The sequence below is a fragment of the Rhinatrema bivittatum genome, chromosome 8 (assembly GCF_901001135.1).
Source record: "Rhinatrema bivittatum chromosome 8, aRhiBiv1.1, whole genome shotgun sequence".
Lineage (NCBI taxonomy): Eukaryota > Metazoa > Chordata > Amphibia > Gymnophiona > Rhinatrematidae > Rhinatrema > Rhinatrema bivittatum.
The window spans coordinates 79,718,461-79,732,219 of NC_042622.1; the positions used below are offsets into that span (position 1 = coordinate 79,718,461).

General features: G+C 46.9%; 1 protein-coding gene across 2 annotated transcripts in view; it reads right to left on the reverse strand.

Annotated features, from left to right (window-relative positions):
• WDR34 (WD repeat domain 34) overlaps positions 1–13,759 on the reverse strand; it is a 131,955-nt gene that overhangs the window by 36,689 nt on the left and 81,507 nt on the right. For both annotated transcript variants that reach the window (XM_029613167.1, XM_029613168.1), the window contains exons 6-7: positions 3,745–3,912; positions 2,807–3,039 (exon numbers count right to left, since the gene is read on the reverse strand). In XM_029613167.1, coding sequence (XP_029469027.1) covers positions 2,807–3,039; positions 3,745–3,912 — 401 coding nt within the window. The remainder of the gene's footprint in view (positions 1–2,806; positions 3,040–3,744; positions 3,913–13,759) is intronic.

Sequence of the window (13,759 nt, forward strand, 5' to 3'; positions counted from 1 at the left end):
TTCAGTGGGCGACACGGCTGTGTCTCCGTCAACTCCACGTTGAGTTGGAGGCGGACGTTGGTCGGGACTAAGGGAAGCCTCGTCTAGGGGAGCTACCCTTTCTCCTTCCGGGGAGCTCCCAACAGATTCACTGGTGCCCTCAATTCTTAGCTGTGTCATGAAACGATTGATCTCTAGCTGCATTGATGGGGGCAGAGTCTCTGAAGGGAAGACCCTTACCTTCCATTTCCTTTTTGCAGGCATTATAGAAGGAAACTATTTACTTGAAAATCAGGAACAGTTTGAGAACGAAAGTTCCAAGTTTATGCAATTTTACTCACGTAGATCTCAGTAAGTAGGACCGGAACCAGAATTTCCCGTCAGTCCGTCCAATCCGGACTAAGCTGGACCAAGCCGCGCGCGCCCCTTAGGCGGCTCGCCGGTGGCGGTGGTGCGCCGCTCCCGAGCCGCTTTTATGGCTCGTGGGCTCCTCCTTCTCGCGCCAAGACTTCCGGCAGCAGGGGTTGTTCTGGGGCTGGGCTGGAAAGTCAGTCCAGTCCTCAACGGCGCGCCGCTCTCGAGCCGCTTTTATGGCTCGTGGGCTCCTCCTTCTCGCGCCGAGACATCCAGCGGCAGGGGTTGTTCCGGGGCTGGGCTGGAAAGTCAGTCCGGTGCTCGTGGGTGGCTTTTAAAGCTGGGAAACCCTCCTGTATCGTGACCGCATAAGAAGTCCACGGAGGGATTATTGTTTTTTTTGTTTTTAAATCTAAGCATACCTCCGGGAGGGGGAGCTTGTCCAGGGCATGGCCCACCTGGAGTCCCGGCTCGGGAGCGTTTCATTTCCGCAGGCGCAACAACTTGTGCGTGGGATGAAAGGGGAAGGCGCTTGCTAGATCCCTGATTCCCGCCAGGACCGGGTCCATAGCCTTGGGCAAAGAGGCCATAAGGGTGTCCGTAAGACCCTGGGGTCGTCCCCCTCCAGGGGTGGAAGGGTATCCTCCGCATCCGGAATGGCGGCAGGATCTGGGGGTACCGGATCCACCGGGAGTTTGGGGGGGGGGTTTACCCCGGGACCACCTGCGCCCCAAGGGACCCCGGGGGCTCCGTAGCCAGTCTAACAGTCAACGGCACGGAGCGGGAACATTTTTGCCAGGGGGGGAACCTTCCACCTCCTCCTGCAGGCTCGCTAAATAAAATCTACGCAGGAGGAGGGCAAATTCAGATAGAAACCAAGCCCTGGGAGTCCCGGGAGGGGGAGGCGAGAGGGTGTCAAAAAACCCATCCTGGGGGGCCATGGGGCTCAAATCGGGAGGGTAGCTGCAAAAAAATTGGCCCCCCAGCCCCAGGGAGCTCCAAAAACGGAGCCGATAAAAAATCCAAAATGGCCACCGTTCCCGGGCTTTCCCGACCCCGGAACGGCCTGGCCAAAATCTGGGGAGTTGATCCCCGGGCTAAATTTGCCTGCCCTGCCGAGGAGGGACCTTCCCCACCCGGCAGGGAGGCAGAGAAGAGGCCCCCTCACAAAAAACGCGAAGGGGGCTGGCAGAGAAGAGGCAGGCTGCCTGCCGCGGCAAAGAGAGAGCCGCATTGAAGAGAAAAAAACTGCAGAGAAAAATTTGAGTGACAGCCGGGAGGCCCTGAGTGAAGCAGGGGGGGGAACCCTGCTGACTCCTGCCTGTCTGACTGCCGGTTCAAGCCCAGGTGGGAAACAAAGACACAGAATATTGGTCTGCTGCTGTAGGTAAGTAATAAAAGTACTGGAAATACTTTTAAACTTACATCTGTTTCTGTGCCTCTGGTATTTTTTTTTTTTTTTTAAATAGACTGAGCACAGCAGCGTAAATTGAAGACCCTTCGGCAGCCGGGGGAGGGGGGGGAGACGAGAACTGGACTACCAGACTTGGTCCCCACACCTGCAAGCTGTAACGGACACAGGCTATGCACTGCACAAGGGGCAAAGCTCCCCCTGAGTCCGGCAAGAGCCAGGAGACGGAGCCGTCTCCTGAAGAAAAATTCTACAACTTCCTGACTAACCTTTTAATTTTATTTTAACAGGAAGAAAAAAAACATAAAATCCCTAAGGAATAAGTACTTGCTTGATCCCAGAAGAAAAGAAGAAAAAGAAGGCTGACTAGCCTAGAACAGGAGAGCGATGGGAGACCTGCTGCAGACAGACAAATACTGAAGGGTTACAGGATAGGCTCTGTCCTCATATAGGATATCCTTTCAGTTTTAGTCTGTCTCCACCTGCTGGAAAGGAGGCTCAACCCACAGTCTGGACTGATCCGGGTACGTACAGGGAAAAGAGGCTTTACACTTGTTTTCCAAATTGAAGCAATCCCCAGTAGGGAGATGCACGTCCACCATCTGCTGGAGATAGAAAATACTGGCAGGCTGATGTCACTGCAGAGGTGTATATACTGAGATATCAGTTTGCTCCATCTCCATCTGCTAGTAGTGGTGCATAACACATTTGTTCTGGATTCATCTGACTGGAGGCTAAGAAATTTCCCTCTATTTGAAAAGATTGGCTAAAAAATCTAAATCAAGCAGCTTTCCAGGTGGGAGGAGGTTAAGATAAAGCTGAGATCTGCACCAGAAAGAGAAAATGGGTAACTAGACATGGTTTTTACCTGCTGTCATATTCTACATTTCTATGAGCAGAGCCTTAACCAAAGGGACTATAACACATCCAGTATCATGCTACAGCATGAGTAAGAGGAAGAGACTACAAAAACACACAGAAATCAAGAGTGAAGTGAATAAAGAGTCAAATGTAAGGTCATTACAATAGAGGCAAAAGACTTAGACATTCCATATTACTCACCTGTGGAAAGGGGAGCAGTCAACAGAGTGCACAGGCCCTCCATGTGGGAAATAGGTGAATTGTGCTGGTGCCTTTAGAACAATTGAACAGGAATCTTTACTGACAGCAGCCTTCTCGACTGCTGCTGAGCATTTCAGCAAATGTCCACCTTCCATCCCAACAATAAATAAGCTTGGATCAAACTTGGATGTGGAGAGTGAGGTTACACCCAAAGCAGCATCTCCTTTGCTGTGCTGGAGAGACAAAATCAAAACAACAATTTTAAGGAGAAGGTGCAATCAGCTTCATTCACCTTGTTAATCAACTCCTTCACCTACAATTACAGCATCACAGCTCACTGCACATATAGATAAACCTCTTCTCCCAACCACCTCACCTCTCTCAAGAAGGAAATGCTTGTATATTACTGACTGAGAATAAAGTGTTCCATATTCAGCCACTGGCCAGCTAGGAAAGTTAGCCAGATAAACTTATCCAGCTAATTTAGCCAGGATTTTCAGTGGCATGGGCATGCAGCTGAGCATACCCAGCTATCTTAAAGTTAGCTAGATAAGTTTATCCAGCTAACTTTAGGACTGCTCTTCAGTTGCCCTAAAGTTATCTGGCTAATTCTGAAAATTTTAGTTATCTGGATATATTAGCTGGATAATGGCACCCCATCCTGGAACGCCCTCAGACTGCCCCTAACGTAGCCGGATAACAAGTTCTCTGGCTAGGTCAGCAGCAATCAGATTAACAGAATTTTTAAATCCCAGCATTTGTTGGCTAGGTGCTAAACTTAGCCAACAAACTCACTGAACATGGACCTCAAGGTGATAAAACTTTTCCTAAAACCTCCTGTTCCAGCTCTGATTAAAGGCCCTTCATCCTCCCAGCTCTTGATCCCTAGGGTAGCCTGTCACACCAATTACTTTTCTCAGGGTTTCCCTGGTGCAGACCTTGTTCACTTTTGTGTTCCGAGGTATTTGCTGTGCAATCAGAGCAAAGCCATTGACTAGTGTGAGATATCCTTCCCCTTCCAGTTGCCACACAAGAATTTTCCCATCCGTGGAGACACTGAGAAGCTGGAAGCGGTGACTGCGATTGGGATCAGCCAGCCAGATGACCTGTTCCAAAAAAGAGACAGCTGTCAACTGAGATTGCAGAGCTGGTCTAGGTTCAGCTAGACTTACTTCAAATGATGCCCACAACCACCAAATTAATTAACATTGTTTAAGAACTGGATTTGACCAGTCTCAACTGTGATATATACACACATATAACCTTTGCTTCAGTGAAGCTTGTTTAAAAATGTGGCAGAAAGAAATGTTTAAAAAATGTACAAAGGTGGGTACATGTATAATAATCCATGTATTTATAAAGCAATGTGTAAACACTACACAAAATACAGATTTGTAAATGTATAAAATGAAGATAAAAAAAATCCTGAACTAAAAAAAAAAAGCTGTATTTCAGAGTACATGATGCAATCCCATCTCCCCAGGTAAGAATCCCAAGTACAAGGAGAAACTCCATGAACTGAAGCCTTCAAAACTGGTAGATGAGTGAGGAAGGAGCTCCATTTCCAGTCTCAAACTCCCAGAAACCACCACTAGACTAGAAAGGGAGAGGAGCCTCACTGACTACATACAGTAGGGAAGGTGGTGATCTCAAACAGCTAGGCAGGACAATACTCTGCTTTCTATGCTGCTTCACACAAACAGATCGCAACCAGCATACCATGTCTTCCTTACTGTCATGGTATGCATACTAACTCATTTGGAGATACATGAAGGAGAACCTATTAGACTTGAATTAGCTAACAGTTTTTAGTTCTGAATTAGTAAAGGAGAAATTTAGACTTACCTGATAATTTCCTTTCCTTGAATCCACTTATACCACTCTGCCAGCAGATGGAGATGAACACAAAACATTTCTAGTGACATCATCACTCTGATTAGTAGAAGGACAGCAGTGTCACTTGCCAGTATGCTCATGACAAAGTAGTGGAGTAGAAAAACCATCCTAAAGACATTCAACAAACTTTAATACAACACAACAGGAAAGAATCCTCCAAGAAATTCCCTGCAGCATTCCATTAGGACTAGAAGGGGAAATGATGAATAAGAATAACAGATTCAAAGAATCCTCTGTTAGACTGGAAACTATTTTGCCTACTCTGCTTCACTGGGATCAGACTGGCTTTGTTAAAGGTCAAACTTTCACTCATAATACTAGAAAGTTGTTCAATCTTATTAATTTAATAAAAAGAATCTTTGTTCCAGATTTGGTCTTATCCTTGATGTGGAAAAGGCCTTTTCTCTTTGCGGTGTTATATAAGTTTGATTTCCCAAATATTTTTCAGCAGTGTTTTATATGCCTTTTCCAGAACGAAAGTTGTGATGAATGACTGTTTCATCTTTCTTTAATATTGGCTGTGGAATCAGACAGGGCTGCCCCTATCCCCTCTCATTTCATTTAGTTGTTGAGCCACTGGCAGTAATGATTCGCAGCTCAGCTTTGATTCACAGGTTTAAGTTCACTGAGGTTGAGCACGAGATCTCACTGTACGCTGATGATGTCTTGCTTTTTTTTTTCATCGAACAGAGAGTTCTGCAGGGCACGTGCTGTGAATTTTAGATAACTACAGTAGTCTCTGATTATAAGATCTTTGTCTAAATCTGAGATTTTTTCTGTTGGCCCTTCAATGCCAATCCCTGCTGAGTTGAGAAGCTTCAGGCTTGCTCATAATGGTTTTATGTACCTAGGGGTTAAAGTGGTTAGGAATTTCAGGGACTTATACACTACTAATTTTTTATCAGTGGTTCAATAAATTAAGAGATTTAAAGGACTGGTCAGATATGCATATACATTCTTAAAATGAGCGTCCTTCTCAAGTTACTTATTTCAGCATATGCCTCTCAGTGCTCCCACAATCACCTTGCTGGTGGCTGAAAGGAATCGGTAAGTTTTTGCTTGGGAAATTTTCTTTTTTAAAAGTATTGGGACGAAGTTAACTATTTTGGAATATTATTTAGTGTGTTTGTGCTTTTAAAAGTCAGTAAGGCAGGAAATAAACTGAAGTTAGACTGTTTGTATGTTTAAATAGTCAGTCAGTAAGGAAGCTATTACGCAGTAGTTAGTGTGTTTATTTTTAATAATCATAATCTGTAAGGCAGTTAATAAGCAGAAGTTAGTGTTTGTATATTAAAAAAAAAAAAAAAAAAGTAGCCAGAAGCTAGAAATAAGCTAGGAGCAGTGTATACCTAAGTAAAATGTATCTGAGGGTCCAGGGTTCAGGTCCCTGTTCAGGTGCCAAAAATGTAAATCTTACTCTGTGCTTATGGCCAGGGACACAAGAACACTTAGACTCAGTAAAAGTATAATGAATTTTTATTAATCAATATAAGTGTTCTCGGGAGATGCTGGGTACTGGGTGCCCTTAGTCTTACAAACTGACCAGCATCTCTCTGGATACAGGAAGTGACCCTTGTTTTATAGATAACATTCAAATACAGGAAAAGGATAGAAGGTTCTAGAGACTTGCATGACTGCCCAAAGGGTCATTTACATAAGTTGTGATGTCAAATGCATGATTAGATCATCCCTAACTATCCCTGATTGGCTTCCCAGTATGTGTAGCCCATTTCCCATGGCTCTCTTTGTTCTGTTAAACTTTTACTGGACAAGACAATCAACACGTCTGTAACTGTGTGGATTACAAACTCCTGAGAATATTGCCTGAAGCTCCCCTGTGGTTTCTTCTTTGTGACTCTATGAATAGACATCACCTGTCTGGTGCCAGCTTGCATGCTTCTATAGATATTCAGGGACATTCTGTAAGTCACTCACTCCATTCAGCCCAGGCAGGCCAAAGACACGCAGAGGCCTCTGGGGATTTCCTTCTCCATGTTGGTTTGCTGTTCAGGCATACTTCTCAAAAGGTTGAAAAGTTCAGCACTCACCTTGGAAAGGTGTTAAGGTAGTGTGATTTGGTTTGATTAGTTACCAACATTTGTTAATCAAGAGAGCAGTGAGTCACTCTGGCTGAATCACTGATGTTAGACTGTTTGAGATAGAGATAGAGCAGCTTTTAAACTAACAAAGGGGAAAGCCGACAGTCGCTTAATAGAGCATGGTTCAGACAGAGGTATCTTCAAAAGATACTAATGATGCTTTAGAATTAGGGCACCCCGAGAGCGGATGACATCACCGCGCAGGACGGACGGCTGAACTCGGGCAGCTCGCCTCCTGCTCTGAGTATCTGCTAACATTGGCGTCCTGAAACTCCAGTTCCCCTCATAAAACGAGGAACAGCACCCGTAAGTGTTGCTATGGCCGCTACTAAGAAAAAAATGGACCTTAAACGCTTTTCCTTCGCCGCAGTAGCGGCAGAGTTAGAACCGGACTCCGTGGACAAAATGGCGGACGGGCCTGGTGCGCCCCCCAAAATGGAGGAGGAGGCAACCCCGGGGGCTATAGAGAAAGGGGATGGCGATGTACCCTCCCGAGCTGAATTCTCCGCGTGGTTTGGGGCCCTAAGAGCAGACATGGCACAATATAAAAAAGAGATGGAGGCATTCATGTCCGGCCTTAAATCGGAGGTTTCTGAGCTCACCCACCGCGTGGAAACCGTGGAGGAGGGCCTGGAGAACCAACAAACGCTCCACCATTCTCTCAGTGAAGAACAGAAACTTAAAGACTCACAAGACACTAGCACGACAAGTGGAAGATATGGAGAACAGGCTGCAGAGGTCCAATCTCCGGTTTAGGGGCATTCCAGAAACTGCTGAGCATACTGACTGCATAAAAGGTAGTGCAGGACATCTGCATGAATTTGCTTAGTGAAGAGCAAGCCCCAGCCGAGGAGATGCCTATTGCATTGGACAGAGCGGACAGAGCGCACAGATCCCTAGGGACCCCCAGGAATAATCAAGCCAGGGATATCATCGCCTGCTTCCATAATTTCACTGTGAAAGAAAAGGTGATGAGTGCGGCCAGGAAACATGGCTCTCTGCAGTGGCATGGGCAAAAGACTGAAATTTTTCAAGATTTAGCATTTTCCACAATCCAAAAATGGAGAGAGTTCCGGGCAGTAGTGCAAGTACTGCGTGACCAGAGTTTTCGCTATCGTTGGCTATACCATTTTGGACTGAGTTTCTCCATTAATGGCATCACCTCTAAAGTTCAGAAGGTATCAGAGGCTGAGGATATACTTCGAGCAGCGGGCTTCATGACCGGAGAATGGAGACCAGCGAAAGCAGGAACATTAGAAGCAACCACCCTGAGCGAGCTTCCCAAGTGGCAAAGAGTGTCTAAGGGTGGGAAAAGGCTGCGCAGAAACTCTGAGGATTCCAACGCATCAAAAGGCCCAGGATGAAGCGAAGGGACTTTGAGGTAGTAATATATCATAACAGGAGGGTCCAGGCCACAATGTGGCCATAAACCAGTTGGGGTTCTCGCTTAAGTTAATTTATCTAACTCGATCAGTTTAAGTTGCATAGCTTGTTATAAGTTGTTAAGAACACCGCTGTTTTTGAATTTGATTTCTTCTTGTGGTCGGACGGGAGGCGAGAAGGGGCTTGCTCGGTGATGTCATCACTCTCCAAAGCCGAGGCCCACGTAGATAGTGGGCACACTGGGAGAGGGAGGGGAGGGGGAAGGGTAGCGGGAACAGCTCGACATTATAATCTCAGTAGGTCGCAAATGCTCACGGTGGAGTGGGGTGAAACGTGGACCCTAAGTTTGGATATTGATATGGGGTGCGTTTCAGTGTTATCAAATAAGGAAGGTGGAAGAGCTGCTATCAAACTAAAAATTACATAGATGGGTAGTCTAAAACTGATCTCAGTGAATACCAAAGGGCTGAATTCACCCATGAAAAGGAAATCCTTTATTCAAGATATGAAACGCATGCTGATATTGTATTCTGCCAGGAAACACACATGACCAAAAGGTATGAAAAGCTGATGGCATCCAGGGATTTTCCTCTTTTCTATCATGCAGCGGCGCCAAAGGGGGGTAAATATTGTGGGGCTGGCATCATGTTTTCCAAACAAGTTACACCAGATGTGGGTACAGTAGTATGGGATGTGGAGGGACGATACATCATGCTGAAGGTGAAGCTACACAACACCCTATACACGCTGGTCAATGTTTACGCACCCACAAGTGATCAGGCAGACTTTTATGTGAAGATTTCCAAGATACTAGCTGACTGGGCAGAGGGCCATTTAATTGTAGGTGGTGATTTTAATCTCACTAGAAATCCTTATATAGATAATACTGGCTCTGGTCATGGAGGGGGTCGCAAAGGGAGACAAGCACTTAAGCACTTGATTGAGGTCAGGGGTCTTACTGATGTTTGGAGGTTATTAAACCCCACGGCCCGGAATTATACCTTCTTCTCTCATCCACACCAATCCTACTCAAGGATTGATTATTTCCTCATTGATAAAGCACTGGTGGGCGATATCGCAGATACTGATATTGGCAATATCACATGGTCTGACCACGCCCTGATTTGGGTGACCTTGCGCCAGCATGGGGTGGATCAGGGAACTCTGTTCTGGCGCCTTAATGACCATTTACTTGATGATCAGGATTTTGTTGAAACAATCAACAAAGCTATCAAGGACTACCTGGATACGAATGACGATGGGGAGGTAGCACCAGTCACGCTCTGGGAGAGTCTGAAAGTGGTTCTACGGGGCCTATTTATCTCAAGGGCAGTGTATGTTAAAAGAGAGACTGCTCGGAAGTGGTTACAGCGTCTAGAATCCATTGCTTGCTTAGAGATGTGCCACAAACAGGCCATGGAGCCCCACGTTGCTCAACAGTTAAGAGAAGCACGCAGGGCTGTTCATGATCTGGAATTGGGCAGGATAGCTCACCAATTAGATCTTTTTCGGCAGCAACATTTTGAATATAGCAATAAGGCTAGTAAACAATTGGCACTGAAGCTAAAAGAAAAGGAAGCAGCCACACGCATTATGAAAATTCGAAATTCAGATGGGCAATCCCTCCACTCCCAAGGGGAGATACGGGAAAGGTTTAATGCATTCTATCAAGAACTCTATGACTCTGACAAAACAATAACACCCCAAGAGATTTCTCAGTATTTGGAGAGTGTTAATCTCCCGGTACTAGCGGAGGCAGATACACAGCGTTTAGATAGGGAGGTGATGCAAATGGAAGTCCTTCAGGCTATCAAGGAGCTTACACTGGGGAAGTCCCCTGGACTAGACGGGTACTTGTCACACCCCTTATAAATATGTTCAACGACCTCCGAGACACAGGCCGAATCTCTCCACAAGCTAATACTGTGGGCATTACCATTTTGGCTAAACCAGGGAGAGACCACACTTTGTGCGGTTCTTATAGGCCGATATCGCTCATCAATATCGTCACAAGGCATGTATCTAGGATATATGCTTTGTTAAATGAGGGCAAGGGCAGTAAACCCACACATCAAGTGCACTGGGACTCGGACTTAGCAGGAATTATGACAGGGAGGGCTTGGGAAACTTGCTATCTTCGCATATCTAAGTGCTCAGTCTCAGCAACGCTGAAAGAAAATGGTTATAAACTCCTCTACCGATGGTACTTAACACCGGAAAGATTGCACAAAATGTCCTTGCGTCCTAATGCTAATTGCTAGAGGAGGTGTGGACTGGTGGGCACCTTCTTCCACATGTGGTGGGAGTGCCCTAAAGTGGCACAGACGTGGGCGAAAGTACAGGACTACATTCAAAACACATTAAAATTCCAGACTAACCTAACTCCCCAGCTCTGCCTATTACAGGCTGATGCGGAGGAGGGTAATCCCTGGGAGCGCGCCCTGGTCACACAAGTCGCCCTAGCGACCAGATGTGAAATCGCGTTCTGGTGGAAGAAAGCTGAGACACCAACGCTACGTGATGTTTTGAGTAGATTAGCTAAGGTGTACCTTATGAGCCACCTCATGGCGACAAGGCATGATCAGCTCCCTAAATTCCAGAAAGTCTGGGATCCATACATCAAGGGGAAAGTGCAGGAGTGTTGCTTTGAAGCACTACTCAGATAGTGGCAGATATCATACCCAGAGATCTCCTCTAGGATTTGCATCACACCCTTCAATTTTATGGCTTTCCAGTTCTCTATTAATTGAATCCATACATGTTTCACATATGCACCTTGTGACCAGGATCAGAAAGGAATATAGGCCGAGCTGCATTGGGGGGGGGGGAGGGTAGGGGGGGATGGGGTAAAAATTGGGAAATGAATGAGAGGCACTGGCACAGTTTTGTAAAGTTTTATTTGCAAATATGTTAAATTACACCAAGTTGATGACAAACATTTTTATGCAATTGTATACAATTCTTCATAGCCATACTGCGGCCTAGTGGAATTTCAAACACTCAGTTATCTGCCATTACTACAGAGGGATGTTGTGTTATCACCTAGGTGCTCTCTGCACCATCCTTGTACCGCATGAATATACAATGGTAATTTGACACATATATGTACTACCCGAATTGTGCAATGTCTGTAACCAATATGTATAATTGTTATGCTCAGGCTTGTGGACCCTTGGCCGACAAGAGGATGGTATACCTTTTGGAGGATCCGTAGGGTCTCTTGTCGGGTGGCGAGGCAGAACAGGAGGCGGGACCGGCTGACCCTTGGCACTGGAGGCTGAGGCGAACACAGAGGCGATGAAGAGACGAGATGAGGCGCTGAGTCTTCACCACTGGTGGTCTGCGGTCCCCCCAGGAGGAGCCCGTAGGGACCCGACCGCTGGGGCTTAGGTGGACCTAGGGAGGTCAGAGCAATGGTGCAAAGGCCAACTGGAGCTTTGCCCTGGAAGCCCGTGGTCCCCCCAGGAGGAGCCCGTAGGGACCCGGGCCGCTGGGACTTAGGTGGGCCCTTGGAGACGGAGTCCTGGAGGAGTCCTAGGTCGAGTGCCAGAGGATCGTCGCTCACCAGTCCAAGGTCGTGCACCAGAGAATCGCCGCTTGCCAATCCGAAGTCAGGAACCAGAGAATCACCGTAAGCCAATCCGAAGTCAGGAACACCAACACGTAACAGGAGCAAGAAGCAGGAACTCACCGAGGCAAGCAGACTCAAACAACACTCGCAAGAGACGTTGCCAAGTCAAGGAATGAGCAGAGGAAGCCTCCCTATATACTTCCTCTGCTCTGGATCATTGGAAGCAGGTGAGTCTAGTTAAAGGGACCAGGTCCCTTTAAATGCAAATGAGTTGACGGCGGCCATCTTGAATTTCCCCGATGGAGAAGGAGAGACGCCGCTGAGGGAAGCAGGAGGCTTCCCCTGCAGCGGGCAGCACGGGCCCGAGTCGGAGCCCTCCCCCGGGCCTTTCATGGCCTAAGACTCAGGTAGGGGGAATGCGGTCGTGGGGCGCCACGGCCGCGGAGCACAACAGTAATGTTATCTTTTGAATTGTGGAGTGATACTCTAACTTTTGTACAATCCTTAGTTTATAATAAAATACAAATTACAAAAAAAAAAAGAATTAGGGCATCCCGATAGTGAGATCCCAATAATAAGAAAAGTAGTCCAAGTGCCTGTAACTAAAAACTCACCTGAGCTAAAAAAATTCTAACTTATCCCTATCAATTAAAAAGCAATCACCTCTTTAAGCCATCTGGCAATAAAGGCTTTTCTCTCTTTTTCTCTGACCATTAAAGAGCGCAAAGATGATCCGATCTCCTGAAAGCATTAGTCATTTTCAAATATATGAGCAGCACTATGAAGATCCAACAAATCGAGTTTCCCCAAATCTCTCTTCCAATGCAGACTTCTTGAATGACAGCACCTCCAACTTCTGTTCTTTTTTTTTTTTTAATTCAAATTTTATTGAGAAACTTCAAGATATCAAAATTTGCCAAGCACAATGACCAGAAAACAATACAGGAAAATTGGTTCTTACCTGCTAATTTTCATTCCTGGAATACCACAGATCAGTCCAGACTCCTGGGTTTTGTCTCCCTACCAGCAGATGGAGACAGAGAAGAAAAGCTTTACTGACACCGCTACCTAACCTAGTGTGCCACCTACAGTCCCTCAGAATGATTGTACCTGTTACAACTGCGACCTACAGGTCCTGAAACGGGTGCAGCCGCTAGCTCATGGGAGAGAGTGAGTCCCTGAACGGTGGCACGACTCAGAGAGGAGCCACATTGTGGGAGGTGAGTGCATGCAAGCATGGGCAGAGCAGGAACAAAGCAGGACTGGAACTAAAGCAAGGAACTCGGAACAGGCACCAAGCAGGATCAGCCCTCCGCTGGACCTATATGCACCAAGGAGACCCAGCAACGCAATGCTAGTCTCAGGAGTAGCCCTCTGGCCACTCGAAAGCCCTTTCAGACCCACCACTTGGGAACGACGAGTGCGTGAGGCCAAGAACAAGACGAGGACTTGGAACTTGGAAGGATTCAGACAAGGACTGAGGTTACTCAGAAGATCTCAGGCAAGGTTTCAGGACTCAGGCGAAAGTACTAGGTGAAAACTGCATCGCAGCACGCCCTACACAGCTGCCCATGGCTGTTCGCAGACCACACTGAGCACAAAGCAGAGTCCAGGCAAAGTAGTGAAACTTGAGACTGGAACATGTCGAAGATTCAGTAGAGGCCTGCTCCGGGGCACGCCCTACACAGCCGCCTGTGGCTGGTCACGGACCATGCTGAAGGGGAGCAGGTTCTGGCAGAGTCTTGGGCATGGACAGAAGCAGGCAAGGAACTCCGAAGACCGGGACAGGATTCAAGACTCGGAACATTAAAAACAAGGGTCTTCCGGAGACTGCACTGCAGATGAGAAGAAGGTCTTGTACCACGAAGCGCCCTACATAGCCCCCCATGAACTGGTCACGGACCACGCTGAGCACAAAGCAGACTCCAGGCAAAGTAGTGGAACTTGAGACTGGAACATGTCGAAGATTCAGTAGAGGCCTACACCGGGGCGCGCCCTACACAG